The sequence below is a fragment of the Notechis scutatus genome, chromosome Z (genome assembly GCF_049901735.1).
Source record: "Notechis scutatus isolate UNSWTSFEM ecotype Mainland chromosome Z, rNotScu1.2, whole genome shotgun sequence".
Taxonomy (NCBI): domain Eukaryota; kingdom Metazoa; phylum Chordata; class Lepidosauria; order Squamata; family Elapidae; genus Notechis; species Notechis scutatus.
In genome coordinates, this window is record NC_142025.1 from 39,861,638 (window position 1) to 39,885,684 (window position 24,047).

At 36.1% G+C, this 24,047-nt stretch overlaps 1 protein-coding gene across 3 annotated transcripts in view; it reads left to right on the forward strand.

Moving 5' to 3' along the window:
* The window catches only part of THSD7A (thrombospondin type 1 domain containing 7A), a 253,626-nt gene that overhangs the window by 154,007 nt on the left and 75,572 nt on the right, over positions 1-24,047 (forward strand). For all 3 annotated transcript variants that reach the window (XM_026677769.2, XM_087946162.1, XM_087946161.1), the window contains exons 8-12: positions 1,639-1,830; positions 12,558-12,792; positions 14,051-14,166; positions 17,234-17,369; positions 19,064-19,167. In XM_026677769.2, the coding sequence (XP_026533554.1) occupies positions 1,639-1,830; positions 12,558-12,792; positions 14,051-14,166; positions 17,234-17,369; positions 19,064-19,167 (783 nt within the window). The remainder of the gene's footprint in view (positions 1-1,638; positions 1,831-12,557; positions 12,793-14,050; positions 14,167-17,233; positions 17,370-19,063; positions 19,168-24,047) is intronic.

The window sequence follows — 24,047 nt, forward strand, 5'->3', positions numbered from 1 at the left end:
TGTTCAAGAAAGGAAGCATCTCTTTTCTTTCAGCTGCCAACATATTTGTTCATAATGTTCTACTTTTTTAAAAAATGTAAGGCCAGCAGTTTGGTATACAGAAAAAACTATAATGTATTTTCTCTTCCACTTGCCCGAGCAGCTCTGACAATAAGTAATTATTTAACAGTATTGACTCTTGTCTTGAATGTGATATTGGAATATTGTATTTCTTTTTTCAAATGTTATTGTAGCATAGCATATTATGTGTCATATTGAACATCTTGAATTCAATTCTATTAGCTATTATGATGAAATAATTGATCAGATGAAATAACTTCATAGTTGCAGTATAATGATCTGGGTCGAATTAACTCTGGCTCAGAATTAATGACTTTGCAGTTCTTGGTTGAACTCCCCAAATTCCACTAAGGAATCTATACATAATGTAATTGAGCTTTTCATCCATATATAGTAGATCCGTACCAAACTGTTTCCTTCCAGATACATTGGACTAAAAATCCCATCATGCTATTTACTTTTAAAAAAAATTTGTTTGCTACCGCTATCACTCTATAATGCGACTCTGTTGGCTTATAATTAAAACTATAAATATTAAAGTTTTGAGACATTAACTACAATAATACAAACTAAAAAAAACTGAAGACAAGGACAGTACAGAGATATTATCTTCCCCATTAGTCCACCAGCTATCTTCAATATAGAGCACTCCTGCCACGATGACTATAATGTTATGGGCATATTGTCTGGAATACAATGACTGTTATTATGTTTATTATTATTTTATTTATTGTAGCCTGCATTTATTATTTTTAGAAATAACTCAAGGCAATGAACATATCCAATATGCCTTCCCCCTCCTATTTTCCACACAACACCCCTGTGAAATGAACTGGGCTGAAAGAGAGTGACTGGCCCAAATTTCCCCAGATGGCTTTCCTGGCTAAAGCGGGGGTTACTTTCTAATCTTCTAACTGTCCTACGTTCCAATCTGGCATCTTAGCCACTAGACCAAACAGCTCTGTCTGGAGGGTTATAAATTAGTAAAATTCAGATAGTAAAAGGCAAAGTAAATACAATAACAGAAATATAATATACAATCATGGCATCAATTATAATTAATATAATATTCCAGGCACTGAAAGCTCCATCCAGCTATTACAGAATAATCAAGTTTTTAATGTTCCAGACGACAAGGAGAGTGGAAGCTACCCTTGCCATATAACTTGCTTTAGAATAAATCTGTTTAGTTTGTTCTGCAAGATGATTCAGCTATGTAATGAATTTACAATATCTTTTCCACAAACATAGTTGTTATACTATTTAGGTAATTTTTTTTCATTTCTTGTCTAAATTAAGATTTTTTTTTGATACCTAACATTTCCAAAATATAAATATGAACCTCCTCCCATTCATTATTAAGCTCCATTGAATGCATGAGTGAATATGGATTTTGCAACAATTTCTCAAGCATTGAGCCATGGAAAAAGATACACTCACTTGGATAGCTAATCAGTTTATTATTATTTTTTTACAAAGCAACCAAATCTAATTTATTTATATGCCCATCTGGGTTAAGAATGTTCAATTGAAGTTAAATTAGCTCTGATAGACTGCTACTGGCCTTTTCTTTCCCAGGAGAAGAAGTTGATAGACAGCTCTGCAGAGATGCTATCTATCCTGTCCCCATTGTCTGTGAAATTCCATGCCCCAAGGACTGTGTTCTCAGCACATGGTCTGGATGGTCCTCCTGCTCGCACACCTGCTCAGGGAAAACCACAGAAGGAAAACAGATGCGCACCCGCTCCATCCTGGCATATGCAGGTGAAGGTAAGGCCATCTATTAGCATTTTGCAATACACAAACATAAGCATGTAATATTTTCTTAGGATTCATGACAAAGAATTAACAAGGAAAAGTGTTCTCTCTCTCTCTCTCTCTCTCTCTCTCTCTCTCTCTCTCACACACACACACACACACACACACACACACACACATGCATGACTAGTAACAGTGTTGGCAAGTAGAGTAGTAGAGTATACACTATTTTCATTGTGATTTGCCATGTATTAATGAGTTGTGAAATACCTGCAATGGTATATAGGAATGACCTTGGGAGACTGTGCAGAGACATTGCAAAGGGAATGATCAAATAAAAGACAGCATAGCCCGTAGCTGGATATTGGATGGGGCAAGACGCTCAGGAGAGCCCATTCTTAGCTGTAAAGGAAGGAGGGGGAGAAGGGGGAGAAATGTACTTTCAGACTTGTAAGATTCTGTCAATGTAGCTTTACAATAAAGTAGTATTAGCTCATCTGGTTCTGTTTCCTATCTGATTGACCCCAGAAAGACTGACAGTACCAGAGCTGATGCTTATAGCAGTTAAGGCTAATATCTCATCTTATATTTCCTTGTCTTACTTTCAAATTACTTACTGTCCTTGCATTTTGTTTTCCACATTTAGCTTTAGATGGCAGGTGCCTGTTTTATACTTTCTTCATTCCTACCCAAAAAAATATTTTAGTGTAAACTTACCAGGATTTAAATAGTGGTAGAGATTTTTTGTTGTTGTTCAGTAGTCATTTTAATTTTAAAAGAAAAGAAAAAATGTATACTTTGCTTTTTTGCATTGCAAATGTTTTAAAGGAATTATTCTTAATTTGCTAATATCTATTATAATGTTCCTAGAACGTGATTTGATTTAGCTTTTATACTACAAAGATATATTTAATTCTTTGAATCTGAAGGGCAAAATAAGTATATTTCACTGAGTTTAGGTCTATTCTCAAATAATTTACATTTCAAAGTGGAAGAAAATCACTTAATTTGTATTCTGTTTCTACTAGGGATATAAAAGAAAACTGCCATAGATTTAAGTGGAAAAGAAATAGTATGGTTTGAAAAAACAGTCTCTGAATCACCAGAAATCTCTTGTGTTGATTAGCATCAATGAGCTGAACCAATTAGCATCCAACATACATTTGACAAAGTTGCATTAATAAGAATTATTTTCAAGGAGGTGTATACAAAGTAGAATAAAAGAATAACCTTTGAAAAGTGTAACTTTACAGAATAAAGATAACTTTAACAGAGATGTGCAGAAGCTGTTGCCTATGCAAAAAGGGCTAAAGCAGGGGTGTCAAGCTCGATTTCATTGAGGGCCACATTTGGGTTGTGTTTGACCTTGGGGGGCGCGTGGCTAGGTTGAGCGTGGTCAGCTCAACATCACTCATGTCAGGGGCACCTGTGATGACCCAAGCGCTCTGCCAGCAAAAACATTTTCAGCTGCGACGGCCTCCTGTAACACTCTGCCAATAAAAACATTTTTGCTGGCAGAGGCACCATGGGCCAGTCCTTTCCTGTTTCCAGGGTGGCCCTGAGGGCCAGATCTGACCTGAGACAGATACCTCCCTACTAAATTGAACTGTAAGAAGGAGGAATTGATAATAATACAATCAGATTCTGCCATTATAGCTAATCTCAATAAAAAGTAATTTTAGTCTTCCTGCAGAATTGAATTCTTAATACTGCCAGAGCTAAAAAATTTACTGTTTACTTATGAATGACCACTTTATCATCACAGAATTTAATATTATACAATTCAGATATTTAGATTAAAAGTGAAATGAGGAACAGAAAATATATAGATTAGTGATTGAGATGGGGTAAAATGGTTGGCTCTTGGAAGCAGTACTAGCTTCTGGTCAAAATGTTAGTAAAAAATCAAAAACTTTCTCTGTAGAAGAAATATGTTTGAAGCAATATAGGGATCACTTGTTCCCATCAGCTATTGTATTGAGAAGTTATCTTTTTGTCTATAATCTATATGTCCATTTCTGTTGGTTGTTCTGTCTGCCTGCCTGCCTGCCTGCCTGACTGACTGACTGGCTGGCTGGCTGGCTGGCTGGCTGACTGACACACACTCCCTTTTTTTCTCTCCCCTGTGTGTGTGTGAGAGAGAGAAAGAAGGGAGAAAGAGTAAAGAAATAGAAACTGTATATGTTTTCAAATTTCTCTTTCCCCAAAAACTATGGGACAGGAGTCCAAAGGGAGGAATAGATCTACTTTTATAATTCAAAACATCTGTTACTCTCTCCACCTCTAAGCCCTTGGCATATGGCAGCCTATAAATACATTTTTAAAAGCTTTTTTCAACAGGAAGGTGGAGGCTTTTCCAAGCATAGGTACTCCAGCTCTATGATTTATGAGTCACAAATGAGCTTCAAATTGTTTCATGCTTAATTTTTCATGATGCTAAAGGCTTGAGAGCCATGTAAAGAAGTAATGTTGAGCCTTAAGCTCTTAGCTTCTCTAAGGTAATATATATTAACTATATTCCTTTGTTCACACCCGGTATGGAACATTTTAGATATCTAACATATTGCTAAACCTGCAACAATGGCTGGGAGGTGATGAAACCATATTTAAACAGGTGCCTTTACTGAAATATATTCAGATAATGGGGAAACACAAGAGATAACAGGTTTTTGGATTAGTCAAAAATTATCCCAGAATCTGGAAGATGATTAGGATACTATCAATGCAGATCACTTATCTCTATATGAAATGAAACTCATTTTAGACTGTAGCCAATTTAAGAAGCTTCTTTTACATAGTTACACAGGGAATATCTGACTATATCAGATTATCCTACCCAGTGGTGGGATTCAATTTTTTTTTACTACTGGTTCTGTGGGCATGGCTTGGTGGGTGTGGCAGGGAAAGGATACTGTAAAATCTCCAATCAGAGGTGGTATTTGCTGATTCTCTGAACTACTCAAAACATCTGCTACCGGTTCTCCAGAACTGGTCAGAACCTGCTGAATACCACTTCTGATCCTACCTGTAAAATTAGAAATGTTACTATATTGTGGCAATTCTCAGGGTGGAAGTTTTTGAAGAGAAAGCAGTTTAATTAAATGGCATTCCTATCTTTCGGAATATCATAATTAAATCATGAAAGTAGGTCTGACTTTTCACAGATGTCGTAATCAAGATAATTATTTCCAGGTGAGACAACAAAAATTGGTACCCGATAATCTAAATAAACAGTGTAATCTTTTCCCAATATGCACAATATGCTATTTACAATGTTTGTTGAAGCTAACTGGAAACCAATTATGGCATATGCAAGGGAGACTAGTAGATGTTATTTGCTGCAAATTCTTATATTCAAATCAGATGTCCATTGTCAGAGCTAAAAAAAAAAAATCTCAATCTTTTTTCTGAATCACATTATAATATGACTTTTGGTCATCTCTTTCTTATATAGGAAAGATAATGCAGGCATCTTTAACTTGGTGCCTTACAAACATGATAACTCTGATTGAGAATTAAGAAAAGATAAGATGGGGAAAGAAATAAAATTACTAATCTTATACCTCTTTTTGTCTGATGAGGTTGGTGTATACATGCACAGACATCTCACTAACTAGCTTTAGTTGCTTTTTAAAATTAGAAAATAAATAATTAATCCCTGATGTATTTAAAACTCTTATCCTAGCACTAGTATACTATTACTGGGAATTTGAAACATTGGTGAACAGAAACACAGCAGGTCATATTTGGTTTTATATAGCTCATTTAAAATGTTTTATATATGTATATCTCAGCTTTACTTTTTTGTAACCTACATGTTTACAGACTACATGTTTTTTTCTTGTTTTTTTCATGTATATTTTATTTTCATGTATATGTCCAATTGGATTATACATATCTGAAGTCTTATAACTCAACTAATTTTTGCCTGAAAGCATTTAGTTGATTAATTCCTCCAATGAATCTACTTATACTTTGATAGGATACTATCTCCATCGTTCCACTTAATATTCTGTACTAATGTGTGGTACTAATGCTCATACAGTTAGTAATGATTGTTAATGATCATTAAACTTTAATTAACAGAATATAAAACTGTTTGGGGTCTCATGTATGTAACATTGAAGAAATTGTTCAGTCCCTATTGATAGACAGTGTAAAAATTTCTCTCTCACATAGATCCAGTGATTTGCTCAGTAATATTGCTTGTAACACAAAACATAGTTTTTATTTATTTTTATTTATTTATTTGATTTGCCAATTGTTTACAAGATAATAAGTATAAGTGTATACATAGTTGTGAATAAATGAAATGGGTACATATAAGAAAAATAAAAGAATAAGAGAAACAATAGGACAGGGACGGTAGGCACGTTGGTGCGCTTATGCACGCCCCCTACAGACCTCTTAGGAAAGGGGTGAGGTCAATAGTAGACAGTCTAAGGTTAAAGTTTTTGGGGTTTGGGGAAGAAACTACAGAGTCGGGTAGAGTATTCCAGACATTGACCACTCTATTGCTGAAGTCGTATTTCCTGCAATCAAGTTTGGTGCGGTTTACTTTGAGTTTGTATCTATTGTGTGCTCTTGTGTTGTTATGGTTGAAGCTGAAGTATTCATTGACAGGTAGGACATTGCAATGTATGATTTTATATACCATGCTTAAGTCAGACCGAAGACGGCATAATTCAAGGTTTTCTAGTTCTAGAATTTCAAGTCTGGTGGCATAAGGTATTCTACAACGAGTAGATGAGTGGAGAACTCTTCTTGTGAAATATTTCTGGACTTTCTCAATTGTGCTAATATCAGATACGTAATGTGGGTTCCAGACTGATGAACTGTATTCGAGTATTGGTCTAGCAAATGTTTTGTATGCTCTGGTTAGTAGTGTGATATTACCAGAGAAAAAGCTACGTAGGATTAGGTTAACAACTCTTAATGCCTTTTTGGCTATGTAGTTGCAGTGGGCTCTAGCACAGATCATTAGAGGTGAGTATTCCAAGGTCCTTTACAGAGCTTGGGTCATCAACAAGTTCTTGACTATTCAGCTTGTATTTTATTTTCTGATTTTTTTTTGCCAATATGTAGGACAGAGCATTTATTTGTTGATATTTGAAGTTGCCATTTGTTTGACCATTCTGATACATAGTCAAGATCTTTTTGTAGGGTAGCAGTATTGTCTGTGGTATTGAACAGCTTTACATCATCAGCGAAGAGAACACAATTGCTCTTAATATGATCACAGAGGTCGTTTATGTAGAGTATGAAGAGAGTTGGTCCTAGAACACTGCCTTGGGGGACACCACTATTGACAGGTACTGGATTTGATAGGACGCTCCGATTTTGACCATTTGTTGTCTGTTTGACAGGAATGCTTCTATCCAGTTATTCAGTTGTCCAGAGATACCATAGGATTTTATTTTTAGGAGTAGTTTGTCGGTGTACCACTGAATCAAAGGCTTTACAGAAGTCTATGTAGATTGCGTCTATTGCTTTGCCCTGGTCGAGTTGTGTCGTCCATATGTTTTTTGCAGTGTAAGAGTTGTAGATTACAGGATAGTTTTTTTCTGAAACCAAATTGTTTATTGGAGAGTAGGTTATTTGTCTCTAAGTGGAGGATGATGGATTGGTTAATAATTGATTCCATGACTTTACAGGTGACGCAGCATAAGGAGATTGGCCTGTAATTTTCAACTAGGCTTGGGTCTCCCTTTTTGAAGATGGGGATGACTGTGGCTTGTGACCATAGGTTAGGCAAGGAGCTGGTCCTGAAAGATTTTTCAAAGATTATGCTTAGAGGTTTGGCTATGGCAGTGGATAGCTTTCTTAAGAAGTAGGCACATATTCCATCCGGTCCAATAGATAGAGATGGTTTTAGATTGCGTAGTGATTTTTCAACATTGTCTTTTGTGAAATCGATATGTATTAGATCATTATTGTTATCTGTGAATGCGGCTAGGAAATACTGGGCATGATCCATTGCTGTTTACAAATACTGAGCGAAGAATGTGTTAAAGATGTTGGCTTTAATGGTGTCGTCGTTGCAGTCTTTACCATCAGGTCCTATCAAGGGAGGGATGGACCTAGAGTCTTTTAGTTTGTTGTTTACAAAATTGTAAAAAGCACAGGTTTTCCTCTTGTTTAATGTGATAATTGGTGCATTCAGTCTTTATCTGGTGGCATAGATTTTTGTATCGGTTTTTGAAATTGGCAACGTGACCAGATTTGTTTTTCCTCCAGAGTGATCTCTTTTGGATTGAAGTTTCCTTATTGATATGGGTAATCTGCTTTTTTGTTTTGTTTTGGGAGTTGTTGTTGGTACATATAGTTTGATGACTCTTTTGACTTCAAGTAAAAATATGTTGTAATGGTATTCAACAGTATTGCATCCAGTGAATAGAGATTGCCAATCCAGGGATGAGAGATCGTTGTCTATAAGATCATAGTTGCCTTTTTGAAGTTACAATTGGGGATTACATCATTGTGGTGATTTTTGTGTGGACGTATGTTGAGACAAAAGTCAATCATATTGTGGTCACTACTGGAAAAGGGTTCTTTAGTTTGTATTCCGTAAATTAAATTCAAACTATTGCAGAAGATGAGATCGAGGCAGTTGTTTAGTCTAGTGTTGTTGGTTACTAGTTGTTCTAGTCCCAGATTTGTAATAGCATTGTAGAAGGTTGTGTGTATGATTTCAGTTGTACAATCATTTAGGGTCCAGTCAATATGAGGTAGATTGAAATCACCAAGAAAGATAAAAGGGTATGGGCAGGATGCAGCCCATGTTAGTAATGTATTTAGCTTGTTTACATGTTCGATGTCATAATCAGGTGCTCTGTAACATAGTAAGAATCGAATTGTGATATTTAAGGATAGTTCACAGATGATGGTCTCAGGAAGAGCAAGCTCCTGGGTAACTTGGATATTTTTTAGATGTAAGGATTTTTATAGAATATAGCAACACCACCTCCTCGGCGATTTTCACGATCTGATCGGTAAACATGATAGTCTCTTACTGTGGTAATGGAGTCAGGGAGAGATGCATTGAGCCATGTTTCACAGACAAATATAATGTCGAAGTTAGCCATATTTAGGAGGATGAGAAATTCAGGTATTTTATTCACGAGGCTTCTTGCATTGAGTAGTTTGCATTTAAGGCCGGCAGTAGTTGGAATTGAGGTAGTTGGGGCGTGCGTGCCTAGTCTTGGGTGATGGTGGATCGGTTGAGGTAGGGTTGTGGTTGAGGGTAGAAGCTGAGTATTGGGTTGCGTGGCTTACTTTTGATACAGTCAGCATGGTAGTCAATGTACAGGTCCTTCTCTCCATTGTCTAGACGGTTTTTGAGTTCAATGCGGAGTGCACGGGAGCAGGCACGTTGCTGTATGGTTAGGTCAGGGCGGCAACGGAGGTTCTTATGGTTGGTGTTGGTTTTGGCGAGTGAGTTTATAGTATAAATGAATTTACGTTTGCTTGATTCATTTTTGCAAATGACTCTGCACAGGCGAGGGGCCACAGAGCCGTCACTGTTATTTAGCTCTCGGCCAATGCGTGAAATGTCAAGTATTTCATCAGCGGAGATGGTTGATGCTTGATAATCCCTGATGATGTTTCGGACAGTTGTGATGTCATCATTGACATTGATGTCCTCTAGACCAAATAAGATGGCGTTTGGACGTTTCCGTTCACGCTCAACGGCTTCTCTGATGAGGATTGGGATATCAATATTTGTCTGGGTTGTGTTATTTGTGGATTGGGTTTTGGATCGGATTGTGGTTGTTGGGTAGAGATGTGGTTTGTAGCTATTGGATGTTCAGGTTTTTGCGTTGTGTCTTTTTTTTTCAAGGTTGGATATTCTTTCTTTTACGGCGTCCAGGGATGCTACTATGGTGTTAAGGGATTTTTCAATGGTTTCGATGGTAGGGGATGTTTCAATGGTTTCGATGGTATCAACTCTTTCAGACAGATCCAGTTTGGGTCTGCATGATTTGCAGAAATATGGAAACTCATTGGATGATTCTGGGTATTGAATCATTTGCTCAGGTAATCCCAAGCAGTCATGATGAGCGTATTTTTTACACAGAGAACATTTGATGGAGTTTTCATTATCCTTTAGATTTTTGTAGCATTTAAGGCATGTGCAGGAGTCTTGTGGTTCATTGGTGGGGATTATCTTCTCTTTAGGTTGTGGTTTGGCGTAGGATTTTCTTTTTGGCATGGTAGGTTTGTTAAAATAGTACGTTGATTGAATTAATTAAAGGAACAATTTTGGGTAATCTATATAGGCAATATTACATCAAACAATCAATTGCAGTAATCTCTCAAGTCAGATAATATTCCTGAGCAACAATCAGCCTGATCAAGTCAGATAATATTCCTGAGCAACAGTCAGCCTGATCAATTAATTACTCTAATCACTAATCAATTAATTACACTAATCATTAATCACACTGTTCATTTAAATTCACTAAATCATTGATTTTACTATTCAATTAAATTACATGAATTTTGATCTTTTAAACTAGTCAGTAATCACACTATTTGCACTAAACACTCTAATCACACTAATCAATTAAAACAATAAATCAATTAAACCATTAATAAAATATTTTATTAGTAAAACATTTTATTTATTAGTTCTAAATAATCTAATTTGGCAATAAATCCATTTAAGAACAATAAAATGGTTATATGTAGGATTTTATTTTTGTAACTTCATCACTGCATAGGTTCAGGGCTCAGATTTGTTTATAGTTGAGTTTGATCAGCCATGTTTGGTGGTAGTATGTGGCCAAATTCACCTGTCCTCAAAAAATTAAGCAGGGCTACACCTGGTTAATTGTTGTCAGCTAAATATTAGAATCAGTGGTGGGATTCAAATTTTTTTACTATCGGTTCTATGGGCATGGCTTGGTGGATGTGGCAGGGGAAGGATACTGTAAAATCCCCATTCCCTCCCCACTCCTGAGGGAAGGTTACTGCAAAATCTCATTCCCTCCTCATCCCACTAACCTGCTTTCCAGCTGTGTTCTCCTATGCAGGCAAGCAAAGAAGACCCAGCTGATTAGCTGGGACTTGGGAGACAGACAATAGGTGGGGATGGGGCCAGTCAGAAGTGGTATTTGCCGGTTCTCTGAACTATTCAAAATTTCCTCTACCAGTTTCCCAGAACTAGTCAGAATCTGCTGAATACCACCTCTTATTAAAAAATTTTTTAAAGATTAATTCTGCATACTTACATAGGAGAATTTTTTCCAATCAGGTATAAGGAGTATAAATGACAGAAGAAGCAATGGCTATTTACCTGTATTGTTTGCTTTATTAGGCAAACTTGATAAATCTTTATCCTCTTCCCCTCTCTCTGGAGTTCTTACACTGTATTTGGGGGAAAAATATGAAATTAGGATCATGGTCTAAATATCAACAAGAAGAGGTTATATATTAGTCTATGACCCAATAGACATGTCAATCAAAATATACAGAATAGTCTAGAAGGGCAAATATTCTAAACCAGATTATTACTGTCCAGTGCCTCTATTTCAAGTGATGTTTTTTTTCCTTTTTCATTGAATTTCCAATATTGCAATGGTAAGCAATACAAGGTCACCAAACAGGAAAATTAAAATGAAACTAACCCTACAAAAAATAAATCTTATTAAATGATATGGTCAATGGAGAGAGAGGCTGTAATTTTTCATTAATGTTTGTTTGTTAGTGATATTCATTTGAAGATATTCTGATAGCCATGCCAATGAAAATAGTCTCTTAATACTAATTCAGTTTTAGCATAGTCCAAAGTAATATGATCTAATGGATTTTTAGATTAAAAATCCACAATCTCTAATATCAATTTAAATGAGATTATTACCTATTGTATCTAAAATGCAGTGTAATATGGGGCATCTATAATGACATAGTTCAAATATATCAAAAGACTCATAAACCTTGGGTCTCTTTTCTGCTTATAATTACTCATCATGTTCTAACTAGGGATGTTTAGTTACAATAATTAAAAATATTGGCTGCTGTCCTCTTAATTTGAAGCTAGGTTCAAATGCTGAACTTTCCTAGTCTTGTGGACTACAGTTTCCCAGGTCAGATATAATAAAAGAAGAATGGCATAGATAATTAATTCTGAAACTGTTCAGTTGTGAAATATGGAGAAGAGGAGATAATACAAACTGCAGCACAAGTTGAGATAATTCTACCCCCTATTCAATATCTTATGGCAAAAGTATACCATTGAAAGTTGTAGATGAATGAATAATTTTAGCCTATGATTTTAAACAAAAGCATCTGACATAGAAAGCATATAATCAAAGAAAAGACTGGACAAAATCCCTTTCCGTGTGTTTTCTAGATGTATGGATGTATTTCATTTTGTTTTCAGAGAGAAGCATTCAGGCTGCAGAGCCCATTCAGTCAAAAGCTTAGTACATGGGTGTCAAACTTGCGTAGTCATGGAGTCATCATGTGACATATCATGACTTTTTTTCTCTTTCTTAAATTGGACGTGGGTTTTGCCAGCCCATGATGCATCCAGCCAATGGGCCACGAGTTTGACAGCCCTGGCTTACCATAACAAACAGATTAATGCTTGTCTATTTTTTTTAATCTACCTTGATTAAAATGATGTATTTGAGGTGGGAATATAGGAATACTAGATATATGATCTATTCATTTCCCATTATAGTTACAATTCTTTTTATTTCTCCTATTATATACTCCAATATGATTTCTTCTAGGTGGTCTTCAGTGCCCAAATAGTAGCAGGCTACAGGAAACACGCAATTGCAATGAACATCCTTGTACAGTTTATCACTGGCAGACTGGACAATGGGGGCAATGCATAGAAGATACTTCTGTGTCTGCATTCAACTCTTCTGCTGGTTGGAATGGAGAAGCCACCTGTGCTGTTGGAATGCAAACGAGGAAAGTCATCTGTGTGAGACTCAATATGGGACAAGTACCACCCAAAAAGTAAATATAATGCTAGTACCTAAATGTCTTCTAAAGTACTTATATTTATAGATATATTAGGACATAATTCCATGATAGAATGAAATCAGAACAGAACAGAATAATATTAAAAACAAGTCTAAATTTGTTTATACAAATGCATTGGATTGAAACTACAGTATTTTATTCTGGTTTACAAAACAACTGCATCTATTAGAAGTGTGGTTTCCAAATGATATATTCATCACTAGGTTTCCAATAAGATAGTAGCAATATATAATAGATGAAGTCTTATGAAGGAAGAACAGAAATATATTAGTTAATCTCTTGAACCATCATCCTCATGTCACTTAATAAGGTTTTAAAGAGCAGAAGATGTACATAAAAGTGCAAATGAGAACCATGTTTTTAGTTCTCTTAATAAAAAGAATTGGTGGGAAAAGATACAATCAATATTATTGGCTTTATTTTTAGAGTAACAGACTTCAGTTTCTATTACTTCAGTTTAATTTGACCTTGAATAGGGTTGGAGGTCTGAGAGAGAAAGAGAGATATCTGCAAATGTAATTATAACCTCAATAGCTTGATTTAAAGGCAAGAAAACAAATATTACAATCAGAAGATGGAATATGCAATAGTCACCTTTAGATGAACAGTTGAGTAACTGTTCAACAGTTGAATAATAGGGAATAATATGATGAACCTACCATAAGGTAATAATTTTGTTTTCAGTTGTTTTATAATCCACGTTGAATTATGATCTGGCAGTTTATTGCCTTCTGATTTAATCAGACTAGTGTGCATTTCCCTGGAGTAAATTCCTCTTCCTATTTCTTGCACAAAACAAAATATCTTTCCAGACTTCAGATATAGTTTCCATTCAAAGTCCTGTTAATAAAATTTATGACTCAGATCAGCCTATGAAAAAATTCTGATATAGTTACTACTGAATTACACTGAAAACACAAAATTGTATTCCATTCCATAACCACACAAACTGCTGAAATTCTCTTGAGTATAGAGAAGATTTTTATGATATTGTTCAGTTCTTATGGTTTAATAGAGGTTTCCTCAGAATTATTGGGATGCAAAAAACAAACACTAGGTACAGAAACTTCAATGTGGAATAAATGAACAAAGTGATCTATGATTCTGAAAGGTGATGACATTTTCTTTTTTAAAAAAATTCTTTCCTTTTCATCTTTCTTTTTCTATTACCACCTTGACAAGTGTCATATGGTTTTCACTGTACATTTAATGTTTTCATTGTTTTTTATAGGTGTCCTGAAAACCTTCGTCCTGAAACTGTTAGACCTTGTTTATTGCCCTGCAGGAAAGACTGCATCGTGACTCCATATAGTGATTGGACACTGTGTCCTTCTTTATGTCAAGAAGGTACTGTGCTTGAGTTTTATAGATAAATAATTTGAATCCCTTCTCCAGCTGTTAACCTCAACACAAGTCTTCAAGGTTTATGTTGTGAGATTTCAATGTGATTTAAGCAAACATAACCTTTAGTTTCAACAATAACTGATTTTTCAATGGCTGCTAATAAACTCACTAGAATCAAATGAACAGTAATTAAATATGCTGCAATTACTTCCAAAAGGCATTGAAATTCTACTTTATTGGTCAATTATTTAAGAGTGTCTATTACAATATTTTGGGTTATTTTAGCATTCTGGTTCTTATTGCTTGATTAGAAAGTAATAGGTTTTTTTTTCTGTTGGGAAGGAAATGTACATACCTGTATAAAGAACCTTTTCCAGCCTTTTAAAAATGGCCAGAGGAAAAGAATATGTACAATAACTTTCTGTTCCAGAAAAATCTTTCTAAATCAGGCATTTGTACAAAGATAACCAATGTCTGTCTCCCTTATTCTGTGCAACAGCTGAAATAATTACAGGGTTTCTGTTTTCAATAATATTATTTGATAGATTGATTTGTAGCCTATCTTGATTAAACCTTTACATATCTATGTGCAAATTGAATCCAATCAAATGAAATTAACAAATAAAAAAATCCTTGAGCAAACAATAAAAAATACTGAAAACTATAAGTTGAAGCTAATATATTCCAACTTCTTCACAATCTTGACCACCAATACCACTTTCTGAAAGATTTCTGTAATTCTTAGTGATTTTCTACTTATTTCTCCTCTCTAAGAGCATTATCTTTTAGTAAATACCCTTCATTATTTCTTCTGATCTTTTTTAATGCATCGATTAAAGCCTAACCTTCTTATTGAGATGACCTTCTTATTGAGATTAGCAAATATTAATATGGTTTTAAGCAGAAATGTTTTTGAGTTGACTCTATGCTCATGTCTGGTATTGATTTCATTTGTTCACTTTATGGTGAAGCATAATTGAAATTTTAAAAATGACCTGATATACAATGATATCTTAGTACTCAGCTGCTTTGAAACTCATCAAATCTGACACTCAACGCATTTTGACATGAATATTTTGTCACAGTACTCATAATTTAACAGATTTAACAGGTAATCAGAGTTGGAAGGGACCTTGTAGGTCATCTAGTCCAACCCCACACCCTACACCATTTCTGACAAATGGCAGTCCAATCTCTTCTTGAAAGTCTCAAGTGATGGCACTCCCACAATTTCCCAGGGCAAGCTGTTCCATTGGTTGATTGTTCTCACTGTCAGCTGTTTGCTACTCAATGCATTAGGAATGTGTCGACTGCCTTGTGACTCACTATATTATTCCTTATGGGAAAAATTTATTTAATAGTCATCATTTTTGGTACTCATTAATTAATGATGAGTACTAAGGTATCAACGTATTGGTATCCAATAAATTTCACTTTCATATTCACCACTGCAGAGAGTTTATGCCTTTTCTAACATATAAACAATAATAGAATAAATATATTTTCCCTCCATTTTTATTCTATATTTTCATAGAAGATAGAAGTTATAGATATTATTCAGAAAAAAATAAACACCATGCAGATAAAGTTTAGGAATCTTAATTGAGCACATCTTACCAGATGTTTAATGTAACTGGTTGCAATTAAAATTCTGCATGCTACATTTCTTTTGAATTTCTTCTACATCCTAATTATACATTCAAAGTAATTTTGATGGCCTGAATCTTGCCCACATATTTCTGCATTATCCCTTTGTCTCTAGCAGGAGGCATTTATCTTAATATGTATTCACTGTTATTGCTACAGTCAATAATACTAATTTCTCATTCATGTGAGTTAATCTCCTTGTGGCATATGGTGTTTGCTTTCACCTTCTCTTTGCTAAAGTCCTGTCCTTGTTGTATTGAAAAGATACCCTGTTTAGTTCACAGCCTGTGCTCCATATTGTGTAAAATGTGAGATCAATACAGGGTTACTTTTACAGCTACTCTGGTTGCTAATTAAAGTATTTACCAACTAATAAAGGATTAGACAGATTAAACCCATAACTGAAAACATTTTGAAACTCTAGGCTTTAAATAAGTGCCTGAAATATTTAATATGATAGTGAAGAAGAGAAACTAGATATGTGGCTCCAATGTGTTAAGTATAGAATAATGCAAAGGGTGGATAATACTTTGGTATTTCTTTAATTGTAATATTGAAGTCATTTCCTTTTAACATCAAGATTCATTGCATTTGCACCTCCATGTAAACATGACAGCAATGAGCAACTATATGGGATGTCAGGATTGGCATCTCTATTAAACAAGATGATTTATTTATGAATTGCATTCATATCTCATCTTTCCTTCAAGATTACAAGGAAGTGCAAAGAACTCTGTTCCTCCTCACCTATATTACCTTTAGTATTCCATTCTGCCAGGTAGGTATGAAAGATTGTGATAGTCTCGTTCAGAAAGCTTCACAATTGAATGGTGAGATAAACGTGGATCTTTTTAATTCTTGATCAGCAATAAAATGCTTTTAAAACTGCAAGATTAACGACAATCAAAACAATATTGGGGGGGGGGGTGGATTGGGAAGGATGCACAGAGGTGCAGCATAGTTTGGGAAGGGTGCGCAAGAGATAAATACAGTATTTGACTGTAAATGAGAGATATGCATGAAATACTGATGATCTTAGATGCCTAAATCAAGAGAATGATATATTAAACATAAGATGCGAGCTTCCAAAGTAAATTATCATGGGCATTACAGCTAAATATAGAAAATCACTTTGAAAATAAATGTGAGAACTTTATAAAATATTCAGATTTAAATTATGACAGCATAATAAATGATTTGTTTTTTCCTGTGCCGGTACATCATTTATTTATAGTTTGTTTTAACCTAGTAGTTAAAATATGTTTGCTTTAGCTATGGTTCTTCAAATATATTTAAAATGTATTCTAAAAGATTAATCAACCACTAGAGTTGTGTTATACAATGCCTTTCTAATTTCTCAAATTTCAGCCCAGTGGCCCAATAACAAGAGAAGCAAAATGAATGTTTGTATGTTTGTTCATAGGGTCAGTTGTTATAGTGACAAAACAATCTCGACATCGAGTCATCTTGCAGCTCCCTGCAAATGGGGGTCGTGACTGCCCAGAGACCTTATATGAAGAAAAAGACTGTGATCCTCCTCCTGTCTGCATGTTTTATAGGTGATACTTTTTTTTTAACTAAAACTCTTTTTGATCTCTGTCACTCTAAAACAGCGGTCGCCAACCAGTGGGCCATGAGAAAATTTTGGTGGGCCGCAGAGAAATCTCACCCCCAGAGCACCCCCCCAAAGCAATTAATCCAGGCTGCACAGAAACACAAGGCTGCGCTGCCCACATGGCCCGCGGGAACCCTCCCCGCCCACTCACTCCTTACCTGGTAAACTTGCCTGCTAAATTGCTATTTTTCCTTTTTCCGACCATCATCTGTTGTGCTGTGTTGGGAGATTTAGATTAGCTAGGAAGCAGGAAATGGTTGGATTTCTTGCTTTCTAGCTAGTCTTTAGATCTTCGGCTCAGCACAGCCAAACCTCCCTTAGGACTGAAAGTTTGCTTGCAAGCAAATTCAGTGCAGACTCATGGCAAGCAAATTTGAGAGACTGAGCTTGCCGATGGCAGATAGATAGATCACTGAATGATTCTGTGAGCAACTCAATCTGCCTGCTTTGCTTGATTTTGGGTAAAAGTTGCTCTTTTTTTAAATAAAAAATTCAATATTTACATGCATGGTGTCTTGTGAGTTAATTTTATGAGTTTGCTTGCAAGCAAATTTTATGTGACAGACTGAGCTAGCCAATGGCAGATAGATAGATCTCTGAAGGAATCTGTGATTCTGTGAGCAACTCAATCTGCCTGCTTTGCCTGATTTTGGGTAAAAGTTGCTCTTTTTTATAAAAAATTCAATATTTATATAAATATTTATAATATTTACATACAAGCCATGCACAGTCAGTCACATGACCACCAAGCCACACCCCACAAATTAGGCCATGCCCACAGAACCGGTTAGTGGTCCCTGGGATCTAAAATTATGAATTTGGTGGTCCCTGAGGTCCAAAAAGTTGGCGACCCCTACTCTAGAACACAGAAGGATCACCTTTGGGGAAGGCCAAGAATCACACTTAAATGATTTGGATATGATGCATTTTGCATGCATGGAGGGAGGTGGAAGTTTCTTTGGGGGGAACTTATACCTTGATAGCAGTTTTCCTTTATTTATGAAACTATAAGAAGCTGGTGTTCTCTCCCCCTCCCTCTCCCACCCTTCCTCTCTCTCTCTCTTTCCAACACTGGGAAATGGATTAGCTTGACAAAGCTAATTACAGTTTTAGATGATGTGTACTTGAATGGAAGATGATCAGGAAAACCCAGGTTATAGATTAGACTGAAAAGTTCTACATGCAAGTAACCATCTAGTTGCTGGCTACAAAAATTGACTTTCAGCCACATTTTTTTAAATATATGAAGATAATCAGGGTAAAGATAACAGAATTAACTTTAATTTCAGTGTAAGTGGACAGAGCAACACATAAAGTTAAATGGAAAGTCATGTGATTATTTTTTTGTGTCTATATTTAAGAATCTTTAGAATCTCTTGTTGGTAATGAAGCTGTGATAGATGCATGTATGTAGTTTTCCTTGCTGAAAAAATAATAGATTGTTATTTCTTTCTTCTGGATGATGATGATGATTGCTATTTTTAAATTTTCTTTGCCATCCACGTTATCAGGTATGATCCTATTTTTCAGCCCCAGCAAGGATCAGCTTGAGGTTGCCATTTTGTCAGACTTATTGAAAGTAAGCATAATGTGACCTGTGTTCACATAGACATTTTGGTGGTTTTTTTTTTTATGCAGATGGAAGACACACAAATGGCGCCGGTGCCAACTTGTACCATGGTATGTTCGGCAAGACAGCCCAGGTGCCCAAGAGACATGTGGCCCAGGTCTACAAGCAAGAGGTTAGAAACACTAAAATTGATTCATGATATTCATCATATGGAGATCACTGTTATATTTACACATTCATGAAGATTTTCTCTTCAGCTACTCATGTTCTGAGATTGTTGCTTGTATTGTGAGGTGTCCTGTTATTCAATATATACAGCTCTAAGGACAGAATATTGTTAATATGATGATTGTGGGACTGGAGACTAAAACATATAAAGAATGGTTTCTGGAATTGGATATGTCTAATTTGATTAAATGAAGGACTAGGGGAGACATGATAGCAGTGTTCCAATATCTCAGGGGCTGCCACAAAGAAGAGGGAGTCAAGCTATTCTCCAAAGCACCTGAAGGCAGGACAAGAAGCAATGGGTGGAAACTAATCAAGGAGAGAAGCAGCCTAGAACTAAGGAGAAATTTCCTGACAATTAGAGCAATTAATCAGTGGAACAGCTTGCCTCCAGAAGTTATGGGTGTTCCAAAACTGGAAATTTTAAAGAAGAGATTGGACAACCATTTGTCTGAAGTGGTGTAGAGTTCCCTGCCTGAGGAGGTAGTTGACTAGAACAGTGGTCCCCAACCTTTTTTGTACCACGGACTGGTACAATCCACAGACCAATCCACAGACTGGTACCGGCATCAGCACGCATGACCAAGGCAAGGCAAGCCGAGCGACCGGCCAGCCAGCCGTCCCCCATTTTTCCCCGCCACCTTCAACTCCTCCTTTGTACCTTCTCGCGGTCGATGGGCTTTTCGGGCTCTTTCTTAATCTCCTCCTGAGTAACACGAGACTCCCCCATCGGGACGGCTCTTCATTCGAAGCCGCCCCCCCCCTTTGATGAAACTAAGGCGCGAGGATTCCTTCAGCACCCAAACGCTGCTTTCCAACCAACGACCGACAAGTTCACCTGGAAGCACTTCAAGGGCCGTCGAAACAAGATGGCGGCGCCCAAGCAAAATAGGCAGGCTGGTACAAAATGATCCACGGACTGCACCGTCCGGGGCCCGGTGGTTGGTGACCACTGGACTAGAAGACCTCCAAGATACCTTCGAACTCTGTTATTCTAATGATTCTAATCATAGTACATAGTCAATCCCAGATTTAGCATATAGACTGTGGGAGCTGTAAACAGAATCCCCTCTTCAGTATCACTTTGGAAATCTTTCCAGTAAGTGAACAGCTAAGTAACAGCAACAAGCAATTATGACATGAGTAGCACTCTATTCAGTGATGAGCAGCACTAGATTATTCTGTTACTGCTGCTGTTGTTATTGTAGTTTCCATTTTCACTTTCCCAGAATCCCTCCAGACCAGGTAGCACATCATTTTTCAGGACAAGAGATGTGAGTGGCCTTTAACTAAAACACTAGGACTGCACTCCAGATAGTAAGCCAAGACAAAACTGGGGCCAGGACAACAATTTGATTTGATTTAATTTGCATTTTAATTAAAACAAATTTCATTAATTAAACACAGCTAATATGATTGCTCCACAAGGGTTTTAGTAATTTCCCCCTTCTTTTACATTCAAAGCCAGAGTTTGGTGACAACTTTTAGGTGATCATTGGGATTTCCTGGCTATGTAGCCCCTGAGTAGCTCAGCATTGCACTCTTCCATTCTAAGCTGTAAGTAGAGGCATCCAACCACTTGGTCTTGGGCTTTTCTTCTGGGGAGGGGAAATGTCTGTCATTAAATTAATAAATGAATAGTAAAGCAACAATAGAAAGATTGTTGGCCTTTGCCCTTCTGTGCCAGATGTGGATACCATGTTTAGACAACATTTAGTGCTGTTTTCCCCTGTGTTAATTAGAAATGAAATGAAGATGGCAAAAATTAAGTGAAAGCATGGAAGAAGCTTACCCTTGTCAGTTCCCAGTTGTAATTGGAATAAATATACACATTGCTATTATAATTAAAGTAATATGTTTGTGTTTTCAGCTTTTTTAAAAAAATCACGCTGAGCTGGGATGAGTTCAGGAATGATTTGGAAAATTAACAGAAGAAGTCATCCTTCAACAGAACTCTGACTCTATCTGTCTTGCATAATTGTGCTTTTGTTTCAAATCATACCAATGTAAATGAATATGCCACAACTTTAATTAGAGGCCAGTTTTCTTTCTGTTCTATAAGTAAACACATTTTTAGGTTCCCTCTACTTCTCTCTCCCCAACTCGTTACTTGCCATGATAAACCAATTCAAATATTGTGTTAATAGCACCAGCAACTTTGGGAAAATAAACTTTAAGGGGGGATAAAACACACACACACACACACACACATTCTCAAGAATTAGCTCTGATACTAGTTTGAAATTCACAACTGAAACCAGGCAATGTCTATACATTAGACATTTGATGCTGCTTTTTCATAGAATTACATTTTACATTCCTGGTCTTCAAAAACTCAACAGTTTGCTGAAGAACTCCAATGGCAAAAAACTAACAGTTGTGACTCAGTTTGATATGATCATACAAGAGAGATTAGAACACCAGAATGATTCATCTGGAATTATTTATCTTTGCATGGCACTAGAAAAATATTGGTGGCAATTGTGTTCCAACTTGGGCAGAAAGCTTTTCTTGATATGCCTGTATTATAAACAAAGATCATAACTCATCCAATTTTAAGAATGTAGGTCTGTAGGTAAGAACCCTAAGAAAGAATTAAAAACACTTGCTACCCAAAGAAAAAACAAGAAAGTAAGATAATTCAATGCAGTTTGTCCTTTTGCTTCACCAAAAAAAAAAAGGATGAAAATAAATATGAACAGGACTTAAAGCTACAACAATTCGAATAGAATAGAGTTGACATGATAGCAGTGTTCCAATATCTAAGGGGTTGCCATAAAGAAGAGGGAGTCAACCTACTCTCCAAAGCATATGAAGGCAGGAGAAGAAGCGATGTATGGAAACTAATCAAGGAGACAGTTAGAACAATTAATCAGTGGAATGACTTGCCTCCAGAAATTGTGGATGTTCCCATACTGGAAGTTTATAAGAAGAACTTGGACAATCATTTGTCTGAAATAGTATACAGTGTCCTGCCTGAGCAGAGGATTGGACTAGAAGACCACCAAGGTCCCTTCCAACTCTGTTATTCTGAATAGTTCTAAACAAACACCACCCACTTTTGTTAATTGAGTGGCCAAATACATTTTGTTAAACAAAGTTCATTATTTTTAAAAAATGTTATACATAGCAGCAATTTCAGAAGTTACTGAATCTCCCAGGCACCTGTGGGAGACAGGGAAGCATTTTACAAAGACATGATGGCATCCACAATTGTGCAGTCAAAGTGTTTTGTCCTTTTTATGTGTATTACCTATGCAATGCAGGTGAAAATGCATCAGGACTTCAGTCACACCATCGACACTATCATCTTAACTTTTTTTGACACTTCATCCTTACATATACTTACATATACTGATTATCTGTTATCTGAATACAAGGTCGTCTGCAAATGCTTGGGCCTTATATTCTTGTTCCAACTCTGATTATCTGTTATATACCAAACTAATCCTATTGCTACTGAGTGTATAAAATGTGAACAGAGACCCACCTTTGCTACCTTGATGTCTTTGAGAAAAAAGTAGGATTTCCTGGAAAATAATAAAATATATTTCTTCCAAATGAAACCTGAACTTAGAAAAATCAAAATGGACTTACTTAATCAAAACCTGCAACAAGAACAGAAAAGGCATTAGAATATCTGTGTCCGGTCAAAAACTAACATGAAAAGAAGAGCAAATTTCCAAAGGTGTAAATATGTGAAAACCCCACTTAGTTTAGTTTAAGTATGTGATATTCATTAATATAGCTAGGTGAAAACAGTAGAAAGAGTCATGACTTCTTACTCCTTACACTTTTGCAATTTATTTTTCAAAAAATTTCATGATGTGCAGAAAAAGAAAATCAAATTTTATAGGTATCTGGATGCAGATCTTTTGATTAAATCAATTTAGAAATTCAGAAGATTAGACATTCTGTATTTTTCATTAGTCATTCTGTATCAATAAATAAGAAATGTGTGGATAACTTTGTGTGTGTGTGTGCAAACACATTTTGCACTGTGCAAAAATGTTAGGTAGTTGTGCAAAAATGCTGTAAATTAAGAATGCTCTCAGGAATAGAAGTGTTAATAGTTTATTTTTTATCAATTAACAAAATGGAAAGTAAATAAAAAGGAAAGAAATCCAAATCAAATCAATATTTGGTGTGACAACTCTTTGTCTTCACAACAGCATTAATTCTTCTAGGTACCCTTGCACACCATTTTTGAAGGAATTTAGCAAGATTCCTTCACGGTGGTTCCACACAGCTTGGAGAACTAACCCTAGATCTTCTATGGATGTAGGCTACCTTGTCTCTTATGTAATTTCCAAAAAGACTTGATGATGTTGAGATCAGGGTTCTGGTGGGGGGAAAACAATCACTTCCAGGACTTCTTTTTTTTCTTTATGCTTAAGATAGTTCTTAATGACTTTGGCTGTATGCTTGAGGCCATTGTCCTGCTGCAGAATAAATTTGGGGCCAATCATACATCTTCCTGGTGGCATAGCATATTGGATAGATATCTCCCTGCATTTCTCAGCATTTAGGACACCTTTGATTCTGACAAAATCTCCAACCCTATTTGCAGAAATGCAGCCCCAAATTTGCAAGAAACCTCCACCATGTTTCATTGTTGCCTGAATGTACTCATTATTGTACCCTCTCCATCCCTTTGGTGAACAAACTGCTTCCTGCTACAATCTTTCCAATTTTGATTCATCAGTCAGAGCATCTGCTGCCATTTTTCTGCACCCCACCCCCTATGTTTTCATGTATAGTTGAGTCACTTAGTGTTTCCATTTTGGCTGTATGGCTTTTGGGATGCAATTCTTCCATGAAGAC